General features: G+C 37.2%; 2 protein-coding genes across 5 annotated transcripts; both read right to left on the bottom strand.

Annotated features, from left to right (window-relative positions):
* Nucleotides 1–3,713: 3,713 nt before the first annotated feature.
* LOC131649128 (uncharacterized) lies at nucleotides 3,714–5,201 on the bottom strand. The gene is made up of 3 exons (XM_058918871.1): nucleotides 4,854–5,201; nucleotides 4,339–4,399; nucleotides 3,714–3,736 (listed from the first exon to the last, which is right to left on the bottom strand). The coding sequence occupies exons 1-3, from the start codon at nucleotides 5,199–5,201 to the stop codon at nucleotides 3,714–3,716; spliced, it is 432 nt and encodes a 143-aa protein (XP_058774854.1).
* Nucleotides 4,339–19,482, bottom strand: LOC131650835 (uncharacterized). 4 transcript variants are annotated; one of them, XR_009298328.1, is made up of 7 exons: nucleotides 18,935–19,482; nucleotides 18,819–18,859; nucleotides 18,473–18,535; nucleotides 17,899–17,964; nucleotides 17,708–17,749; nucleotides 14,478–14,555; nucleotides 4,339–4,399 (listed from the first exon to the last, which is right to left on the bottom strand). XR_009298328.1 is itself a non-coding variant. In XM_058920547.1 (6 exons), the coding sequence occupies exons 1-5, from the start codon at nucleotides 19,413–19,415 to the stop codon at nucleotides 17,711–17,713; spliced, it is 690 nt and encodes a 229-aa protein (XP_058776530.1). In that variant the 5' UTR covers nucleotides 19,416–19,482; the 3' UTR covers nucleotides 4,339–4,399; nucleotides 17,708–17,710. The 4 variants fall into 4 exon arrangements, 2 of the variants coding, with proteins under 2 accessions (XP_058776530.1, XP_058776529.1); XR_009298327.1 differs by lacking the exon at nucleotides 4,339–4,399 and adding an exon at nucleotides 13,915–13,973; XM_058920547.1 differs by lacking the exon at nucleotides 14,478–14,555.
* Nucleotides 19,483–20,949: the final 1,467 nt, after the last annotated feature.

The raw sequence follows: 20,949 nt of genomic DNA, 5'->3' as shown, positions 1-20,949 counted from the left end.
CCCTGGGACGCGGCGCGAACTGGCGAATGGCCCAACACTAATAACTTCACGAATGGCCCAACACTACATTTTATTATTTCTTCCCACATAATTTCAATAAAATGCAAATTCAAATTAATTAATTTAAAACTTAATTAAATTTATTAAATAAGAAATTTTTGGATGTTACAGTCTGCATTGTTGTATGGTGAGCCTTCTGCTAGATAACGGAATTCCCAAATATTTGAAAGGCATCTCCCCCTCTGCAAATCTTGTGTCTGTCAGAATCTCTTGCCTTTCACTAAAATTAACTCCCCCAAACAGCATTTTACATTTCGCAGGGTGTGCCTTTAGGCCTGTCGCATAGGAGAAAGCATGAAATTCCTCCATGAGCAGCCTCACTAATTCTCTATCACCTATGCAGAAAAGAATTAAATCATCAACAAAGCTGACATTAGTAATCCCCAACTTTGCACATTTCGGGTGGTACTTGAACTTCGGTCTTTGTCTCAGCTTGTGTAGGCATCGATTAAGATACTCCATCACCAAAACAAAGAGCAACGGGGACAAAGGACCCCCTTGCCGTAATCCTCGTCGAGCTTTGAGGAAATCCGTTATGAGTCCATTAATTGTGTACCTGTAAGAAACAGTAGAAACACACAACATCACCCAATCTATAAATTGCTTCGGAAAATTCAGTTCTCGTAGGATACAATTTAGAGGCAGACACTCAACGGTATCATACGCCTTTTGGATGTCCATTTGGATGGCACATCGAGGCGATACATTTTTACGACTATAACCTCTTATTAACTCATGAGCTAGAAAAATGTTATCATGAATCACTCTTCCAGGAAGGAAAGCAGATTGGCTTCTGTCCACCACTTCATTTATCACCCTACTCAGCCTCTTTGTCAAAATCTTGGAGATTATTTTGTAAAACGTTGTGCAACACGCTATATGGCGAAGATCCTTCATGCTTTTGGCCTCGGGAATTTTAGGAATGAGCGTGACCAAAGCACAATTGACTGCGGAAAACATATGATTGTCTCTAAAAAAATCCTGCATAGCATTCATAAGATCCTCTTTGATAATGTCCCAAGCATGTTTGAAGAATTTAGCATTGTATCCATCGATCCCGGGAGCCTTATTATCCCCAATACTATTGAGAGCTTCCTTCACTTCTTTATCTGTAATAGGTACAATCAGATTCTGCTGACTGTTCTCACACAATTGTTTTCCGTGTCTTAGCACCTCAATGTCCACATGCCTAAGTATAGGATACTGAGTACCAACCAAGTCCTTGTAAAACTCAAGGACAATCTGCTCCATATCATCCACTTGTGTGATCCTATTGCCATTACTATCTTCCAATTTGTGAATGCCATTTGCTTTGTGTCTACCTCTGACTACATCATGAAAATATGCATTGTTTGCATCCCCTAACTTAATCCAGTCCACTTTGGCCTTTTGCTGAAGTAACTTCTCCTCTGCAGTAGCCTTAAGTAGTTTTTCTTCAATTTGTTTGACCTTCTGCAAATACTCAGGGTTGAATCTGTTTTGAGAGAACTTCAATTGGGTCTGATCAAGCTGAATCTGATATTGTTGGATCTGTTTAACCTCATTAGTCACCCTTCTATTCAAAGCTCGAAGCTTTGGTTGAAGCCTCTTTAATTTCCTCCATAAAATCATCATTGGAGTGCCCTGTTCCTCTTTGGCCCAGCTCTCCTGTACAATTTGCAAAAAATCCTCTTGAGTTAGCACATTGTTAAGGAATTTGAATCTCGGTTGAGGTTGTATCTTCCTCATATGCAATCCCTGTAGATTCACCCTCAAAGGATTATGATCTGAGATATGGTTATGTAACACTTCAATTTCACATTTTGGATAGGTCAAAAACCAACTTCTATTACATACAACTCTATCAATTCTAGAGTGTATAATATTAGCCCTTTGGTTATTGGACCAGGTGAAATGTGGTCCCCTAGTTTCATGTTCAAACAAACCAGTTGTGACCATCATCTGCTCTAGATCAGTGAATTCCCAGTCATGCACCTGATTCCCTCCTACCCTATCAGCATTGGTGAGGACATTATTAAAATCTCCTATAACCATCCAACTGTTCAGGCAACCACTAGATATTCTACTAATTTCATCCCATAACAGTCTTCTATGTTGCAATTGATTGTGTGCATAAACCACAGTCAGCCAACATATTCTAACATCAGTATTATCCAAGACCTCACAGTGGATGTATTGCTCAGAGCATTCCACCATCTTAAGCTTTATTTCCTTTTCCTTCCACGTAATCCAAATTCGACCATTGTTGTGTTTAGCATAATTGTCAATATAACTCCAATGTGGACCAAATTTATTTCTAATGTTCATAGCCTTATTCTCCTTAACCTTAGTTTCCAGCAAAGCTATGCAAGACACATTTATGTACTTGAGACGGGCTCCAATCTCAATGTGTCTAGCTCTCTTGTTTAAGCCCCGCACATTCCATGTATAGATCATGGGGGTAAAGAGCTCGAGGCTGCTTGGACCTCCACTTCACCTAGAATATCAAAGACATTACTACATCCCACAACACTATTTCTATTATTCAATGTCAGCTCCCCCTCTATCGGACTCTTTCCTTTGTTCCTGTTGGAAGATCCCACCACAGTCCAGACATGTTCATCTACCAGGTTAGGAGGTACCTGAGTCGGAATTTCCCCTGCAATATGCACTGTTTCATCTTTCTTTTTTGCTTCTTCAAGTTCTGCAGGATTGGAAGTAGTCTTCACCACCCATTGCTTCTTCTCCTGTTTTGGTTTTGTATCACATACATGTCCAACCTTATTGCATTGCTTACAAAACGGTGGGCGCCATTCATACTCCACTGACTGAGAGATTTGGTTGAGTAGAGAACACCCTCACACTCGCCGGAGGCATCGTTGCCGTCGGTTTCTTTGGTGGCCGGCCACGTGCCTTTCCCATCATTATCGCCGCTCTGCTAGGGTTTATCGCCGCTCTGCTTAGTTGTTACTCCCGTTCAATATTTTTTCTTAGGTCATAATAACATGTTAAGGCCCATTTATTTTGATTTTTATTTCATTTATCATTCAGCCCAATGTGTTTTATAATTAATTTTACAATAAATAATTTTGGAAAAAAATAACTTCTGTAACAATACAATTAAATACTCCATCCATCACAGAATAAGTGTTTTGTATGCGCCATTCTTTAATAAAAAAATTAAATATATTAATTTAAATAATAAAATGAACACAATTTATTAAAATAAAAACATTGAATATATTAATTTAAATAATAAAATGAACACAATTTATTAAAATAAAAACATTAAATATATTAATTTAAATAATAAAATGAACCCAATTTATTAAAATGTTTATATAATTAGATATAATTATAGTTAGTGGAATAGTTGAATAGAGTAAAAATTAACATATAAAGATACATTTATTATAAAACAGAAAAAAACTGAAAAAGTACAAATGAAATCGTTTTTATTTTTTTATGAGACGGAAGCAACATTAATTACTAATACATTATTGGTTAATTTATTCAAACTTTTGATCGAAGAAATATTCGCCTTTTACCATCTTTTTTAGTTGTACAAAAGGGAGCTGTTACAAAATAAGCCATTGAATACATCAATAGCAGAATTATGTTTTTGTATCATGGATGAAAAAATTGCTGCACCTTCCCTCCCTTAAAGTCATCATCTACTTAATCTGTTTCTTTTTCTCTGCAATCAAGGAAGGAATACACTTTAAAAAGATATTATAAGATGATATTTTATGATATTCTAAGACTTCTCATCAAGCTGAAGTTTACTTAGCTATAAGCTTGTTACAACCAGCTTAATTGTGTGATCGGTCCAGGCGACTTGATATTGATAAAGCCAACTTAATTGTGTGATCGGTGCAAGTGACTCGACATTGACTAAAGTTGGACGACAGGACTACCAAAAAAGAAAAAACTAACTTCGTGAAACATGTCATCTATGACTACGACTAGTGGCAGCGACTCAATCTTGACTTTAGTTAGACGAAGGGATTACCAGAGACTATTGATATTGTCTGAAATCAATTACCAGAGTGCTTTCCTTTAGAGACATGGCGCGGTAAAAGACTCATACTACAGTTACAATAGAGCATTAAACACAATTGAGTTTTAAGTTATGAATAGAAAAAGGGGACATGTTTATATTGCCATTTCCATCATTTCTGGAGTCGAAAAACAAGTAATTAAAACACTACCCTATGACAACTTTCTTCCTTAAAGGGATTCAAATATGCACTTCAACTCCAACAACAAAAAATCAATAAAAACAAGATTAGAAAATACCGTTGGATATAAGGCTTAGAAAAACAGCTCTAGATGTGCCTTTCTGATGCTGCTTTACTTCCTGCAATTGGCAAAATTCAAAGGGTTACTCTGTACACCAGTCTGTTGAATGACATAAAGTTGAGGTTAATTTGCATAGTAGATCAAATAGAAACAAATTAAGATGCAAGAATTCTATTAAAGTTTGCGCCTTAGATATGGACAGCATTGATTTTAGCTATAGCTAAAACCAACTCTAACATATTATGCTAGAAGTTTTGCAGTGGAGGAAGCTGTTGATATTACATAGATGATGATAAATTAAAGTGGTATTAATGACCATTTTTAATAGATGTTGATAAATTAAAGTGGTACTAATGACCATTTTACATAGGTGTTGATAAATTAAAGTGGTACTAATGGCCATTTTACATAAGTGATATTAACTACATTTCATATTTATTACAATGTTTTTCATGAATATCTCATTGACTATCGCTTATAGTAGAAGTGTCTTTCATCATGATTTGAATTACCTTGACTTCTATCTCGTCCTCCTTACATTGCGCTAGTCTTTCCATTGTCGTTGTTATTTTATTCCTTTCATCTTGCTTAGCAGTTGGAATTTCATTTGCCTTACCCTTCCTTTTTGTTGCTTTTTGTCCCATTGGACGCTCCATTGGTGATGAAGAGTTAAACTCATAACTTGAAGGTGTAATTGGGTTCTCCGATGATGCCCCACTAGCAGAAGTCTTTGTTATTTTTGAAGAACTTCCAATTGATTCTTGCATCCATTTAGGTTCATCTTTTAACAGTCGCCATGCGTACTCCAGATTGAATGTTGTACCTTGATCTTGAGCAAAAAAAGCATGTGCAGCGGCCATGATATCGTTCTCCGATGTCCCACTTTTCATTCCATTAACAACTTGTTTGTAACACCCAACAAATTTTGTAACCAATCCATTTATTCGATGCCATCGACATTTTAATTGTCCCTCTGACTTTTCCCGCGATTGTCCATGATACTGGTTATAATTGGCAGCGACTCTTACCCAAAAACTCTCAGCCTTTTGGTCAACTCCCACAATTTGATCCTTTGAAATATTGGGCCATGATTGGATAAGAAGTATATCCTCATCCCTTGTAAATTTCTCTCGAGATTTTTTTTAACAACAACACTTTTCTGTCTCACCACCAACTTGAGTAGAAAACGGTGGAAGTTGAGAACCGGACATCGGTTCATGACGAAAAAATTCCATACTATTATAATTCATTTGAGGGCTAGGAAACATATTTGGATTGTTTGGTGACGGAAAAAATATGGCGGAGTTTGTTGACACCGATGGAATTTGAGAATTAGGATTTTGATAATTTTGCATGTAATTAAGCATAGTTTGTTGATAATGAAAATGATTAGGATCCGTTAGACCTAAACAATTTTAAGTTGAAATAAAAAGATGAAAATTTGGATGAAACTTTGAGAGAGAAACTTGAAATTTAAGAGAAAATGAAAGTGAAAGAAAATTGGTGTTGGTGTAATTTTTTTCCTAAAACACTATATTTATAATTGAAAAATTAAGTTGAAAAAAAAAATAGCCGTTCAACGGCTAGTTTGAATTTAATAATATAAAAAAAAGTAAGAACGTTGCATCTCTTTCTTAACCTAACCAACTGGAGCTCTTTGAAAATTAAAAAGTGTATTGCTAGTTGGAAAATCAAGCGAAGAGCGGACCGTTGGAGGTGGTCTAAGTAGGGCGGACCATAAGTCCATGACAAACGGTATGACATACTTTTATCTCTTACCAACAATCAATTTGTATGTCATATTTGTCAATATCAAAAACTAATATCTTTTTATATATATTTTTTTATTTTGATTTTATTTATCATTCAGCCCCAATGTGTTTTACAATTAATTTTATAATAAATTATTTCGGAAAAAATAACTTTCGTAACAATACAATTAAATACTACATCAGTCACATAATAAGGGTTTGATATGCGCAACTATTTAAAAAAAATAATTGAATATATTAATTTAAATAATAAAATAAACACAATTTATTAAAATGTTCATATATTTATGGTTAGTGGGATAATTTAATAGAGAAAAAATTAACGATGTATTAATATTATATTTTTTTTTGACATGGAAATAGATTAATTCATTCAACCTGAGGGCCAGAAAAAGCCAGAGAAACAGAGTTTGCAACCGGGACACTGTCTAACCAGGTCTTGGAGCCATACAATTTGCCTAATAGAACCATATTATGAGCATCAGAGTTAGCCTCTCTAGGAACAAACATAACAGAGCTAAAAGAAAAACTACTTAAGAACACCCTACAGTCCTCCGCAATAGGCTCAAGAAAAGCGTTACAGTCAATACCATTAATGCAATCAACAACAGATAAGGCATCAGCTTTAAAGACAACCTTCTTCAGATTCAGGTTCAAGGCTATTTTGATGCACCATCTTAGCGCAAGCAGTTCATCCAAGCTTGACTCCACCTCAACAATCTCCACTTTGCTAGCAGCCAGGATCACATCTTTATCATGGTTCTTGAACACACAACCGAACACAGCCTTCCCCTCTCTATTGAAGCCAGCATCTATTTGAACAAGGTGTACATCCATAGGCCAAGAAGAATTGTGATGCTGGATAGGAATAGACCTCTTTTTACTGCTACCGGGGCATGTCCTGTTGAATTCTTGCACACTCTCGAGTGCTTCAACCGCCACATCAATAGGACATCATGATTTGCCATGAAAAACAGTCAAGTTCCTAGCAGCCCATAGCTTGTAAAGGCACGCACAGATTATCTGAACACTGTCAGTATCCCCACACTCCAACACAGACTGTATCCAGTCGATAACACTCACAATTGTTGGAATACTATAGCTTATAGCAGAAGCAAAAAGCACTTGTTTGGCAAACACACACTCCATAAAAAGATGTTGCACAGTTTCGATACCAGCAGAACAAAAGGGACATTGAGATTTAATATGCATACCTTTTTTAAGGAGGTTACCTCTTGAAGGTAGAATGTTCTTAGCAACGCGCCAGATGAAATTTCGCTGACGGGCAGTGATAGGAGCCTTCCATGTGAGAGGCCAAAGCTTCTGGTTAGCTGGTGAGGAAGGCCCAGGAAGAAGAGAGTCTTTGTGAGCACGTGAAGCATGGTAAGCTGTCTTAACAAAAAACTCACCACTCTTTTCAAACTGCCAGACCATCTTGTCCTCATCGGGATGCACAGATAGAGGAATACTCACGATCTTCAATGCATCATCAGAATTGAACATACCTTGAATGTCATCAATCTTCCAACACCTATTGTCCCTGTCAATGATGTCGCACACTCTAGCGGAGTCAGCCACATTAATCCCTCCTGGTTGAACTTTGAAACCTGTATTCTTAGGAATCCACCTATACTTTAAAATATTCACCTTCTCCCCGTTTCCAATTCTTCAGCACGCACCCCGTTAGACCACCTCTGTAGCACCTATGATACTACGCCAAGCATAACTTGGATTGTAGCCTATGCCACAGCTATCAATGGAGCACTTAGGAAAGTATCTTCCCTTAAGCACCTTCCCCACCAGGGAATTCTTCTGATTCAGTAGCCTCCAATAGTGTTTTCCAAGTAGGCTCGAGTTGAAATCACAAATACCCCTAAAACCCAAGCCCCCTTCAGCCTTAGCCTTCGCCAACTTGTTCCAACTTAGCCAATGCATCTTCCTCTCTCCTAGCAATCATGCCCTCAATCTCATGGCAAACCGAATCCTGAAGCTTGTAACAACTCATCACGTACGTAGGAATCTCTTGAGCAACGACCTTGATAATAACTTCTTTACCAGCAGAAGAAAGGAATTTCTCCTTCCACCCTTTGATCTTTTTCCACACCCTCTCCACCACCATTGCAAAAATGACTTTCTTCGACCGGCCAAACATAATAGGCAGCCCCAAATATTTTTCAAAATTAACAACTTGGCCCGATGCTTCTTCGTAGATTCTCAGGATGTCTTTGATCCGCTTTGCTTCTTCCATATTAGCTCGCGCAAACAGCAGACCATCATCCGCAAAGAATAAATGAGTGATCTTCGGGGAGTTTCTAGAAATCGTCACCCCATGAATCTCCTTCTCCTGCGCCGCGCCGCTTTCTTCAATAATCCTGAAAAGACATTAGCACGCAATATAAAAAGATAGGGAGAGAGGGGATCTCCTTGACGAAGACCCCTCTCCTGAGTGAAGCTCTTTCTAGGAACACCATTCACAAGGACTTTGTAGGAGACCGAATTGATACATCTTTCAATCAGAGTCACCATCGCCGGAGGAAACCCCATAGCAGCTAAAACCTCGACAATAAAACTCCATTCAAGTCTATCGTACGCCTTAGACATGTCAAGTTTTAGGGCCATGACGCCTTTCTTCCCTTTCACCTTCTTCTTTAGCCAATGGAAACATTCCATAGCTATCAGCGCATTGACCATGATCAGCCTATCCTTAACAAACGCACTCTGTTCTTCGTCTATAATTTCTGATAGGAATTCCTTCAACCTATTAGTTATAACCTTAGTAACAAGATTCATGACGATGTTACATAAACTAACAGGCCGGAAATCTTGAGGTTTAACGAGATTTTTACACTTCGGAATAAGAACTATATGAGTGTTTTTGATGATCCTCGGGTGCTTCTGGTTGTTGAGGATATCCAAGACAAGTTTACAAACCTCATGCCCAACAATATGCTAATACTTTTGAAAGAAGAGAGCCGACAATCCATCCGGTCCTGGGGCCTTTAACGGGCTCATTTGGAACAGGGCTATTTTCACTTCTTCCTCCGTATAAACAGCCTCACAAACTTTGATATTCTCCATGGATAATCTTCCCTCCACAACTTTACAAACGTCAGCAATATTGGTAGGGAAAGAAGAAGAGAAAAGATCAGAAAAGTACGTGATCAAGATTCTCTCACAATGCTCATGTCCTCTCCGCCAGTGCCCATTCTTATCTTTAATCTTTTTGATGGTATTTGTCTTCCTCCTTTGACTGGCTTTCCCGTGGAAAATATTTTAATTTCTATCTCCATGCTTGAGCCATAAAGCCCTGCTCTGTTGCCTCCACATAATCTCCTCCGTGCGAAGTAACTTATCTCTTTGACGCTCCAAGGCTCTATTATAATTGATATCCTGTCTCCTTTAGGCCCAACAAACCTCCTTCCCAAGATGCTCCTCAATTCTTCTAAGCTCTTTTGAAATTTCACCAATTCTGTACTCCTTAAAATAGTCATCCAGGCGATGCATCCCTTCAAATTTATTACGGCTTCTGAAACTGGGGTCATTCCAGAGTTGCTGCACAAACTTCTCACACCTAGGGTCCTTACTCCAAGCTTCCTCGAAGCGAAAAAGGTGAGGCCTCTTTCCTCTCAATTTCTGATTACACGTCTCAACTTCAAGAGAAATGCTAATGGTAGCATGATCCAAATTGAACCTGGAAAGATGATGAACTTTAATAGGAGAATATCTATTTATAAAACTGTTTGAAGCCAAGGCCCTATCAAGGCGACATTGAATATTATCCTCTCCTTGTCTTACGTTGGTCCAGGTAAACGGGTAACCAACGAAGCCCAAGTCCAAAAGCCCGCACAAGTTAACTACATTCCTTCCCCACATAAGCTGACTAGAACTTCTGCTACTTCCTCCCTTTTTCTCTTGCTCCCAAAGAATATCATTGAGGTCCCCAAACACTATCGCATTATCTCCTTCCTCCCTGAGCAGACCTTGAATCAGTTGTCACGTCTTCCGCTTGTTCTGCTCCTCAAGATGCCCGTATATACTGTAAAACTTCCAAACTTTACCATCTTCCTCATCTAGCCAGTAGCCCGCAATATGGTTTAGAGAAGTAGATGATATGCTAAGCTGGATCCTCTCTTTCCACAACAAAATCAACCCTCCAGCCCTCTCCTTCCCCGAACCCTTACAGTCCACCACAAAATAATTCTCAAAACATGCCTTTATTCTTATAGCATGAGTTTCTTCTTCCTTGAGACGTGTCTCCAAAACAAACACCAAATCTGGATTTTCAAGACGGGTGAGCCTTGACAAGGCTCGAACTGTACGGGGATTCCCTAACCCCCTGCAGTTCCAGCTAACAATTTTCATTGTCCTAGGCGGTGTTGGCCATCCAACACCACCTCTGGTAAGTTTTGTAACGAAACCTCCATAGCACTTTGCCCCTTCCTCTTCTTCTCTCCACTGCCACATTCCTCAACTTCGCCCTCTGTGATCATAGCGTCCACCAGTTGCCTCTTCCCAATCTCCACTTCTAATTTCTCTTTAGAGATTGCCTCCTTTTTCCTTGAAGAAAGTCTTCTAGTCCACTTTTTCTTTTTTGTTCCTGAGCCCTTGTCCAAAGCAGACTTGCCCGTCCCCACATTAGAAATATCCACCGCTCCAAAGGACTCCGCAACGGCTTCTATTTCCAGCAAACTTTCTGGCACAGTAGTAGTAGGGTCAGCCGCATCCTTAGACATGCTCTGTTTTATGCCTTCACTAGCATCTTTCAGTTATTCCACTTCTCCTTCTCCTTCCTTCTCCTTACCTTTTGTTCCACACTTACTTTGTCCAGATGAGAGATTGAATAGACTTCTGCTACACGACCCGGAGGTTGAATCTTTCTTCTTTGTGGTATCCTCCTACACCCTGGGCAAAGGTGAAGCCCGTAGCCATTGGCCATACAAAAGATCCGTCTCTTCAATGTCGTCATAACCCTCATCATTAAGATCACCGGCAGCCTCGCAGTCCTTTAATTGATAACCAAGGCACCCACAAACAAAGCAGAAGGTGGGAAGCATCTCATACTTGAAGTGGACACGTAGATTCTTGTCTTTAAATCTGACTACCGTCCCCCCTCTTTAAAGGCAGCTTGAGATCCGTCGTGACTTTAATCCTTAGAAATCTCTCGTTCTTATTCGCCTCCTTCATGTCCATCTCTTCGAACTTTCCCAAAATCCCCCCCAACTTCCTCGCCATAGCTTTTGACCTGAGCATTAAGGGCAATTCATACACTCTCACCCAGAAGACCCCAAAGTGCATGTTCAGTTCAGATGGTTGCTCCTCACCGGACACTCTAGCGAGAACAAGAATGTTCCTATCGAAACTCCAAGGGTTGTTCCTCAACACAGTCTCCAGATCTCGTTTGGTTGAGAACCGAAAGAGAAAGAGGTTCTTACTGAGTTCAAGGGTTTCCACCGGGTTTCTCAGCTTCCAAGCTCCCATCATCGTACTCAAAAAAGCTCTCGCATTAAAGCTGATATCAGTCCATAGCCTACCCGCTAGGGTCCTTTGAAAAGTTTCTTCCCCGCAAATTTCTTCTCCTTCGACCGTAACTCCTTTTTCCATTTTTCCATACTGCGACCGACAAAACCCACGAGGTAGCCAAAGGATCCACTAAGAAACCCTATGAACCAAGAGAAAACCAGAAACACAAGCTTCTACTAGAGAAGAGAGCAAAACAGATCAAAGAAACCAGGAAAAGAACTGGAGGGGGCGCCGCTACTCAAAATCCTAGAGGTGGAGAGAGGGGAAGACACGTTGAGTTATCTAGAGAGAAGGGAAAGTCTCTCTCTCTAAAACACGTGGGTGTTGTAATTTAATACGATGTATTAATATTATAGATACATTGATTTTGAAACAAAAGAAAATTTGAAAAAGTACAAATGAAACCGTTTTTATTTTTTTATGAGACGGAAGCAGCATTAATTATTAATATATTATTGATTAATTTATTGAAACTTAAAAAATATTCGCCTTTTACCATTTTTTTAAGTGTGTTAAATAGTATCATCGTGAAAAAAAACACTCCATCCGGTCTCGTATATAAAAAAAATTATAAAAAAAATCATCTTTCAAAAAAAATGTTTAAATACATTTAAGTGTTACACTCTTTTTACTTTTATTTGTAAAATTCTACTTAATATATACAAATTTCATTTTTTTAATAATTTACTTTGCATTTGTTTGTGTGTAAGAAAATTTTGCTTTATACGGTGTACTCAAATATAGTGTCAAATTAACAAAGCTCTAATTATACGTGACTTTTGCTTATATCTAAGATCAAATAAAAAGAATTGCTGCTTATATTCGAGACCGAATGAAGTATCTATAAAAGAATAAGAGTTTAAATAAAAAAGAAAACTAAAAAATTAATTGTGTTTATATTTTCATATTAGTACATCATACTAAATTAACTAACTAAAACATTGATAAAATATTTAATAAATTTTCTATTTTTTCATAAAAACTACATAATTGTTAAATTATCCCTCAAAAAATAAAATCGTTAAATTCAATGGCAAGTTATGTTGTAAAACCCACTCACTAATTATTACTCCTTTCATTTCAAGACGAGGGTTAGTTTAAAAATTTTGCATTTAGATTAAAAAATACAATAATATTGTCATAAGATAAGACATTACATTTTTATTAAATTAATTTTATTAACACGTTGAAAATAGTGCAGAGTGTAATAATTAAATGACATAATTGAAAAAAATATCAATTATTTTTAATATTTATTTAGAAACAATTTTTTTCCTCTAAAATAACAGTTATTATGAAACTGATAAGTATAATTTACTCAAAGCCAAACACCAACTAATCTTAGTTTATGGGTAGCACAAATCTGTTATTTTTATGGACATTTCATGCATTTCAATTCAATGACCTAACAATGTTTACATGTGGGAAAAGATAGTTTAATTTAATAAATAAATCAATATATAAACATCTTTAATATGAATACAAAATCTACAATTGTGTAGGGCTACCTTAGTAAATAAATTTAGACAAACTAGATAGTTGTGTACAAAAGAGAGCTATTATAAAATAAGCCAATGAATATATTGATAGCAGAATTATGTTTTTGTATCATGGATGGATAAATTGCTGCAGCTTCCCACCCTTAACGTCGTCATCTACTTAATCTGTTTCTTTTTCTCTGCAATCAAGGAAGGAATACAATTTAAAAAGATATTATAAGTTATTTTATGATATTCTAAGACTTCTCATCAAGCTGAAGTTTACTTAGCTATAAGCTTGTTGCAACCAGCTTAATTGTGTGATCGGTCCAGGCGACTCGATATTGATGAAGCCAACTTAATTGTGTGATCGGTGCAAGTGACTCGACAATGGCTAAAGTTGGACGACAGGACTACCGAAAAAGAAAAAACTAACTTCGTGAAACATGTCATCTATGACTACGACTAGTGGCAACGACTCAATCTTGACTTTAGTTAGACGAAGGGATTACCAGAGACTATTGATATTGTCTGAAATCAATTACCAGAGTGCTTTCCTTTAGAGACATGGCGCGGTAAAAGACTCATACTACAGGTACAATAGAGCATTAAACACAATTGAGTTTTAAGTTATGAATAGAAAAAGGGGACATGTTAATATTGCCATTTCCATCATTTCTGGAGTCGAAAAACAAGTAATTAAAAGACTACCCTATGACAACTTTTCTTCCTTAAAGGGACTCAAATCTGCACCTCAACTCCACAACAACAAAAAATCAATTAAAAATAAGATTAGAAAATACCGTTTGATCTACTGCTTAGAAAAACAGCTCGATGTGCCTTTCTGATGCTGCTTTACTTCCTGCAATTGGCAAAATTCAAAGGGTTACTCGGTACACCAGTCTGTTGAATGACATAAAGTTAAGGTTAATTTGTATAGTAGATCAAATGGAAACAAATTAAGATGCAAGAATTCTATTAAAGTTTGTGCCTTAGATATGGACAGCATTGATTTTAGCTATAGCTAAAACCAACTCTAACATATTATGCTAGAAGTTTTGCAGTGGAGGAAGCTGTTGATATTGGAGAATGGCTTTCCCTTCTCTCCCTAACCAAACAGTTTTAGAGAAAAAAATTTGAAGAGATAAACTAAAGCAACAATAATTATATTCTATTATTGTCAATCCTTGTCTTCTCTTGCTATATTCATGCTGGATGGATCATGCCTCTCTATCTAGTGGACCAAGCTGGATAGATTATGCCTCTCTATCTAGTGGTTCTGCCTTTAAAGTGGCCTTGCACATTTAAGGGAAAAAATGGCCTCATTGAAGATACAAAAAACATACTGATCTGCATTTGTGACTACCTTCTTGCTTAAGATGGAAACAATGAGAGCATCACCGTTCTCAGCACCGATCTTGTCACCAGGAATGCATTCTTCCACCTGCAAAACCAACCGCACCTCTCGCTTAAACAACGACAATCCAATCTGCAACCATTGACATAGATGTAGAGGAGAGAGAGACTCTTCTCACACAAGTCATTGTCACAACAACCGTTACATTTGTACGGGGCAAGCCAATACTCCCCTCACTTCTGCCTATTCCCAGTTCTATGAAAAATGTGCTTGATTTGTTATTTACTATGAAAGTTGAGTGCTGACAACAAATGAATCTAAGGAAAGGCACATTGACATTACCTTCACAGGTGCCTAAGGGAGGATCTTATGATGCCAACTGCGAGAATAGGATGATGAGATAATGCAGTTAGAATAGGGCGACGGGGAGGAAGGGGAGAACACCACTGCTTCGAGAGAGCCGGTGTAATGGGCTAAACCATGACTGCTACAATTACAATGGTGACGACTGTGTTCGAGGACAACAAAAGTTCAACAACTGATTTGTGATAGTACTTGGTTGATGAAGTTTTTTTGGGAGATTTGAAAGAAACCATTATTGAGTAAGTAAATGGGGAAGGAAGTTTTCTTTTTGAGGTTTGCAAACGTGAAAATGAGATAAAGTTTGTCTATATAAGGTGTTTATGGAATTATGTCGATAACGCTTTGTTAATTACTCAATATTAAAAGTGATCTTTTTTATAGCACATAGTAACTCAATATTAAAAATGATCTCTTTTATAGCGCTTCATCTATGAACTGCTACAAAAGACCTCCGCACAACATATCATAAGGTAATTTAAAGCGGTATAAAAAAGACTGTTATTAAGAATTATTTTTGGCTAGTAGATGCACGTAAAGATATTGCATGAGTTTTCTAAAACAATGTCATAGTTTTCAATGGGCAAGGAGTGATGACCCCTGCAATATCTTTACATGTATCACAAGTCATGTTTAACAACAGGTTAATTTTGGTGGTTTCAGATATCTTGAATCTGATGCAAAACATGGCTTAGGGTTGAAATCACCATCATACCATGACATTAGGATCAAGTATTTAAAACAAGATGTTCATACAGCAAATGAGGCATTGGAAGTTCAGAGAGCTTTATGGAAGAAAATAGGTCGCACAATAATGACGAATGGGTGGATCGACAGGGGGAGGACAGTACTTAATTTATTTGTGAGTAGTTCAAGGGGAGCCGTATTTTTGAAGCCCATTGATGCCTCTACTATATCAAAAAAACAGCGGATGTGATATTTGGACTGGGATAACTCTATTGGGCCTGGAAAGAAGCAGCCCAGGACCTAGAAAGAAGCGGCCCAAAGGCATGGAAAGAACCTAGCAGGCATTACCTCAAGTCCCCCAGCTATGAGCTAGGTTGCCCAACCCGGACCCATGATTGCCACCTAAACCATCTCACCCACACGTGGCAGAAGAGGCACTTACGAGAGAGTCAGTTGGACCATAGTGATAGCAGAAAGGAAGGAAACCGTCTGTCCGATTTAGGAGGAAGAATCGGTCATCTCCCTACTCCCACTGTGACACGACGAGGCCGCTACCACAGCTAGCAGCACCAGCGAGGACGACCTAAAAACCTTAGCAGAGATGTTGCCTGCTATGGACGAATTGTGCCGCTCCAACCAAGCTTTAGAGGCAATTGTCTTGATCCTCCAAGAGCGACAACATGTAGATTTCTAGGTAGAAGACGAAATCCTGGAACCCCAGCCTCTCTAAGACGATATTTGGGGCGCTTCAGTGCCAAAGAACTTCAAAAAACATAACTGGTGAAGTTTGACAAGTGGTGTAGACACTTTCGTAGTCTTTAACTCCCTAGCGTTCTGATGAGCTAGACGCCATCAGTGGTCCTGATTGTCTTAGGAATGAATATGGGGAAAAGGGGTCACAACACTACTAGAATCGGAACTACTTTAATAACTTCCAAACATCTCTATTTCAAAAAAATTGTAATCAACTATCTCGTTGGGTCACCTAGCGTTTTTCATACAATACTCTCACATCTCTATACACTCCCTAAGGGCTCAACTACATATCCCTCTCATCTAAATTATTAACTAAAGAAAGGGAAGGGAAAGGGAAAGATGTAATACCTACACCTAGGATGATGAAGGATGGAAAACGAAGATGAACTTGGAAAGTCTAATAAGTTTTGTACTTAGGAAATGCAGAAAATATGGAAATAGCGTGAAGAGGAAAGGGTCAGTGGCCCATCGTTATAAAGCAAATTGCCAATAGGCTATCATTACCCTAGCATAGGTACGTGCCAACGGTTAGAGAGTGGAAGCATCAACAGCTCAATAGATTTTTAATGTAATGTTATTTGAATAATATTTATGTTTGTGTCAAACATCTTCTCCTCTCCTTCTAAAGTGGTTGTAATCTATTGAATATTTCTCCAAGACATCTTAACGAGAGATAACTTGCTTAAGTGACGTCTCTTATTTGATCACAGGAGCTCTATAATAGAGGTAATGAAATTGTATATTGTTGAATAGAAAATATGAGCACAGGAGTTCTACAATGGTAGAAATGGAAAATTAAATGATAAACCAGAGTTCAAGAACTTCTATTCCAGAGCAAAGCTCCTAAGCAGGGATAATTCCCCTAACCAACTCTAACACTATTTCGGAATGCCTCCCCTTTCCCTCCCTCTTATAACATGAATTATCTAAAATCAGGAAGTATTCTAACTAACTCTTATTTCACTTCTTCTACACCCTACTAGAATATGCTTCGGTGTTCTATCAAACATCATTGATAAAGGTGGGACAACCAGCTCCATAAGCTTTTGCATGATGCAGGTTATTTCCTTAACCCTGAGTAGCATTATGTTTCTAATATTAAAGTTGATTTGAAAGTATAAAAGGGTCTAATGCGTTGTATAGAGAGTATGGTGAGTAATCTAGAAGAACGGATTAATATTGATCTTATACTTGAACATAACATAGTAAGTTGCAACAAAACCACCACATTATATGGCATAGGTCGCATAGCAGCATTTCCAGTTGCAACAAAATCAATAAATTACATGGCATGGGCCGCAGAGCAGCTCAACCACGCTTTGGTACTATAAGCTCGTTACTCAAAGAACCAAAATCAAGTCAATTCAAAACTCAATAACGGTAGCTTTTGCTCGGGTTTATCCCTACCATTTGATACAATAGAATTTGAATCTGACCTGTCAAAAACCCGTGTAGAATTCTCCAATGCTTTTAAGACCCTAAAGTTGAAAACAATAACATTTAGTATACATTTTATCGAGATAAATAGTGTCTTAAACCCTATTAGCATATGATGACGGTCAAACTATTTACGCTTAGAAAGATAAATTAAAATAAAGAGAGGACTAAGTACGAGATAGAACAACACCTTCAGATCCGGCGTTCTTGAATATTTAGACAAAAAGATGGATCTCTTTAAAGGTCTCATTCGCTCCTGTGAACATTTATTAATTAACATCAGATCATTATCTCAAATGGGAAATACAAGAGATGACATTAATAATAACTCCGTACAGAACTTTGTTTTGGCTTTAAACGGGACCCTCGCTAGTGGACAGTGAGATTAGTCCCTCTTAGATTAGTCGGTTGCAAGACCGGATACCAAGATTTCAAAAAAATAAAAATAAATAACTCCATCATATGAATGAGGAAAGGTGTTGGGCGTTGTAATTTAAAAGTCAGCTTTAAATACAAGGGCCTGTTTGGTTTCCGCTTATGTTTCTTTGTTTTTGCTGTTTCCACAGTTTAATATAAATTTATTTTGAAGTTTGTTGCATGCATGGAATTTGAGTTGAAGGTTCGGGCACAATGAGTAGAATAAAATTTGAGGCTAAACCGGACAGTTCGATCCATCAAAGACTGGCAAACGCAGACCAGCACAGTAATTTTGACAGTTCTACATTATGGAAACAGAAACGTTTAGACATCAACCATATTGTTACCTGGGCAGCCTTGGTAGGGAAAATAACACCACGTTCATAAGAGTACGATCTTGCCTTATAATGCTAGGACCAAAACAAAGATAATAAAGAAAATAACACTGTTAGTTCAAATAGAAACAAGATCCCACCACCGGATGAAATATTTTAACAAAAAGTTATCAAACACTGTAGCATCAACATTTCTAAGAAAATGAGCGTTTGGTATGAGTGTATAATTTGATTAAGTTATTCATTTTTACAAATTATCGGTGCCGATTCAAATTATCGGCACCCATGATTAAGTTATCATCGGTGCCGATTCATTTATTCATTTTTACAAATTATTAATTTGATTAAGTAAATTTACCTCGCCAACCATCATCATCAACCAGATGAGAACCGCGATACCTAAAAAACAGATAGATATCAGCAATAACAATAAAAAAAAGAGAGTAAAGGGAGATGGGAGAGATAAAAAAGTACAGGTTAATATAATGCCGAGAGGATCGATCATATCATCGTGAGTGGATCCACTATACAAAGGTGGAGTTATCTCTTCTTTTTTACTAGTGGCTCGACTATCCAACGGGGGCGTTATTGGAGTTATCTCTTCTTCTTTACTAGTGAAAAAGCCAGTGAAAAAGCTCTCCAAGCTGTTACCGGTGAAAAGGCGAAATATGGAATTGGCGATGGCTTTTAAGCGATCAAACTCGGCGTCCATGAGACGGACTTTCTCGGCTTCGGTGAGACGTGAGTACTCGTCCTTGATGACACGAGCTAACTCATCATCGGTGAGGCGAGATATTTTGGATTTCGAGAGGGTGGAGACTTTTCTGGCGATGTAGTTGAAAAATGCGCGAACGAATGAATACGATAGAGGGTTGGTGTTTGCGAGAGCATGGGCAACCGGGTCGAATTCTTCTCCGGCGGCATCGGTGGGAGGCCGAGAGGGCGACTTAGGCATTTTGTTTGTTTGTGTATTCCACGCTGCTTTGTAGCTTATTCAGACTCAAGTATCCAATATTTGACTATTTGACCTTAAAATTTCATTACTTTTTATGAAGGTGAATTAAAAAAATATATTGGAATTTGGTTCAAACGTGTTAATTTTTTTTAATGATAAATTATAAATTTTAGGAATAGTTTGATTTGGCTCGAGTGTGTTTTTTATGTTTAATAAAAGGACGATTTTGAAATTGGTAATGGTAAAAATGTACATATTGTTTGTTAAGAAATCAAATATAAATTTTTTTAAGGTTATAATTTTTTATATGATGCTAAAAATGAACTTTCACAAATTTTTAGTTTAGTCAATAGTAGAGATGGAAATAGGTCAGACCAGTCTACAAGAATCTAAAGCTTATCAGGTTCTCTCTCCTTAAGATTTTTAAAAGTCTATTTAATTACATAGGCCAGACTAAGGCTATTAAAAAAAAAGTCTATAAAGCCTTATAGAACGGCTTATATTTTTATATATATTAAAAATAATCTAAATAGGTTGTTATATATATATATATATATATATATATATATATATATATATATATATATATATATATATATATATATATATATATATATATATATATATATATATATATTAGAAAAATATTAAATAGGCCAACCTAAATATTCATAAATTTGCCGACTTATAAGGCCTATTAACTAATACTAATTAATTAAAAACCTTAATGAAAACGAGGCTTTTAAATAGGCTTTTTGGGCCGAGCAGACTTTTATAAAGGTCAGGTCAGGATGAAAAAGAGAGTCTATAGTAGGTCATAGGCCAGACCCAGCTTTTGTAAGTTTATTGTAGGTCAGGTTCAAGCCTTATAAAGTCTAGTCTAGTCTAGCCTATTTCCACCCCTAGTCAATAGGAAGCGTTTCGTTAATATGATGGAACTATGAGAAGAAAAGTTGAAGTTATTGATTAAATAAATTTAGTAATATAATATATATAAATTGTACTCCATTTAATCCTTAATGTTATACTACCTCTGTCCTTTATTATAAGACCTTGGTTGACATAACACGCGAATTAAAAAAAATAGCGCAACAATTAGGGAGGATCGAGTTCGGGACCGAAGACTGAAGCAATTGCGTGGTAAGGAAATAGCTTTGGTCAGAGTAGCTTGGGGAGGACCTGCTGAAGGAAATGTTACTTGGGAGCTAGAGAGTCAGATGAAGGATTCTTATCCAGAACGTTTTACCTGAGGTATGTTTTCGAGGACGAAAACTCTTTTAGTGGGGGAGATTTGTAATGCCCGTACAATTTTAATATTAATTTAATTGGAATATTGAATTAATAATTAGAATTATTAAGAATTTTGTGGAAAATAATGGAAATAATGGTTTATGGCATTTGGGCCATGTGGGGAAATAGTAAAAGATGGGGGTGTGGTATAGTAAGGCTCTTTACTAAATTTCATTATTATTATTTTCATAAAATAATTGGATTTGGGAAGAAAGAAAGAACGTGCAAGAACAGAGGTTGGGAA

This window comes from Vicia villosa, linkage group LG2 (assembly GCF_029867415.1).
Source record: "Vicia villosa cultivar HV-30 ecotype Madison, WI linkage group LG2, Vvil1.0, whole genome shotgun sequence".
NCBI classification, from domain to species: domain Eukaryota; kingdom Viridiplantae; phylum Streptophyta; class Magnoliopsida; order Fabales; family Fabaceae; genus Vicia; species Vicia villosa.
This window is presented reverse-complemented; position numbering and strand designations above follow the sequence as displayed.

Bases quoted from the DNA above. Each gene is read 5' to 3' on its own strand.
- LOC131649128 (XM_058918871.1), bottom strand. From the start codon at position 5,201: ATGGCCGCTGCACATGCTTTTTTTGCTCAAGATCAAGGTACAACATTC. The intron at 4,400-4,853 runs GTAATTCAAATC...TGCCAATTGCAG, and splicing joins AGGACGAGATAGAAGTCAAG to GAAGTAAAGCAGCATCAGAA. The intron at 3,737-4,338 runs GTATTTTCTAAT...CCTTGATTGCAG, and splicing joins TCTAAGCCTTATATCCAACG to AGAAAAAGAAACAGATTAAG.
- LOC131650835 (XM_058920547.1), bottom strand. From the start codon at position 19,415: ATGCCTAAGTCGCCCTCTCGGCCTCCCACCGATGCCGCCGGAGAAGAA. The intron at 17,965-18,472 runs GTAACAATATGG...AAATGTTCACAG, and splicing joins TCCCTACCAAGGCTGCCCAG to GAGCGAATGAGACCTTTAAA. The intron at 17,750-17,898 runs GTGTTGTTCTAT...TTTCAACTTTAG, and splicing joins CAAGAACGCCGGATCTGAAG to GGTCTTAAAAGCATTGGAGA.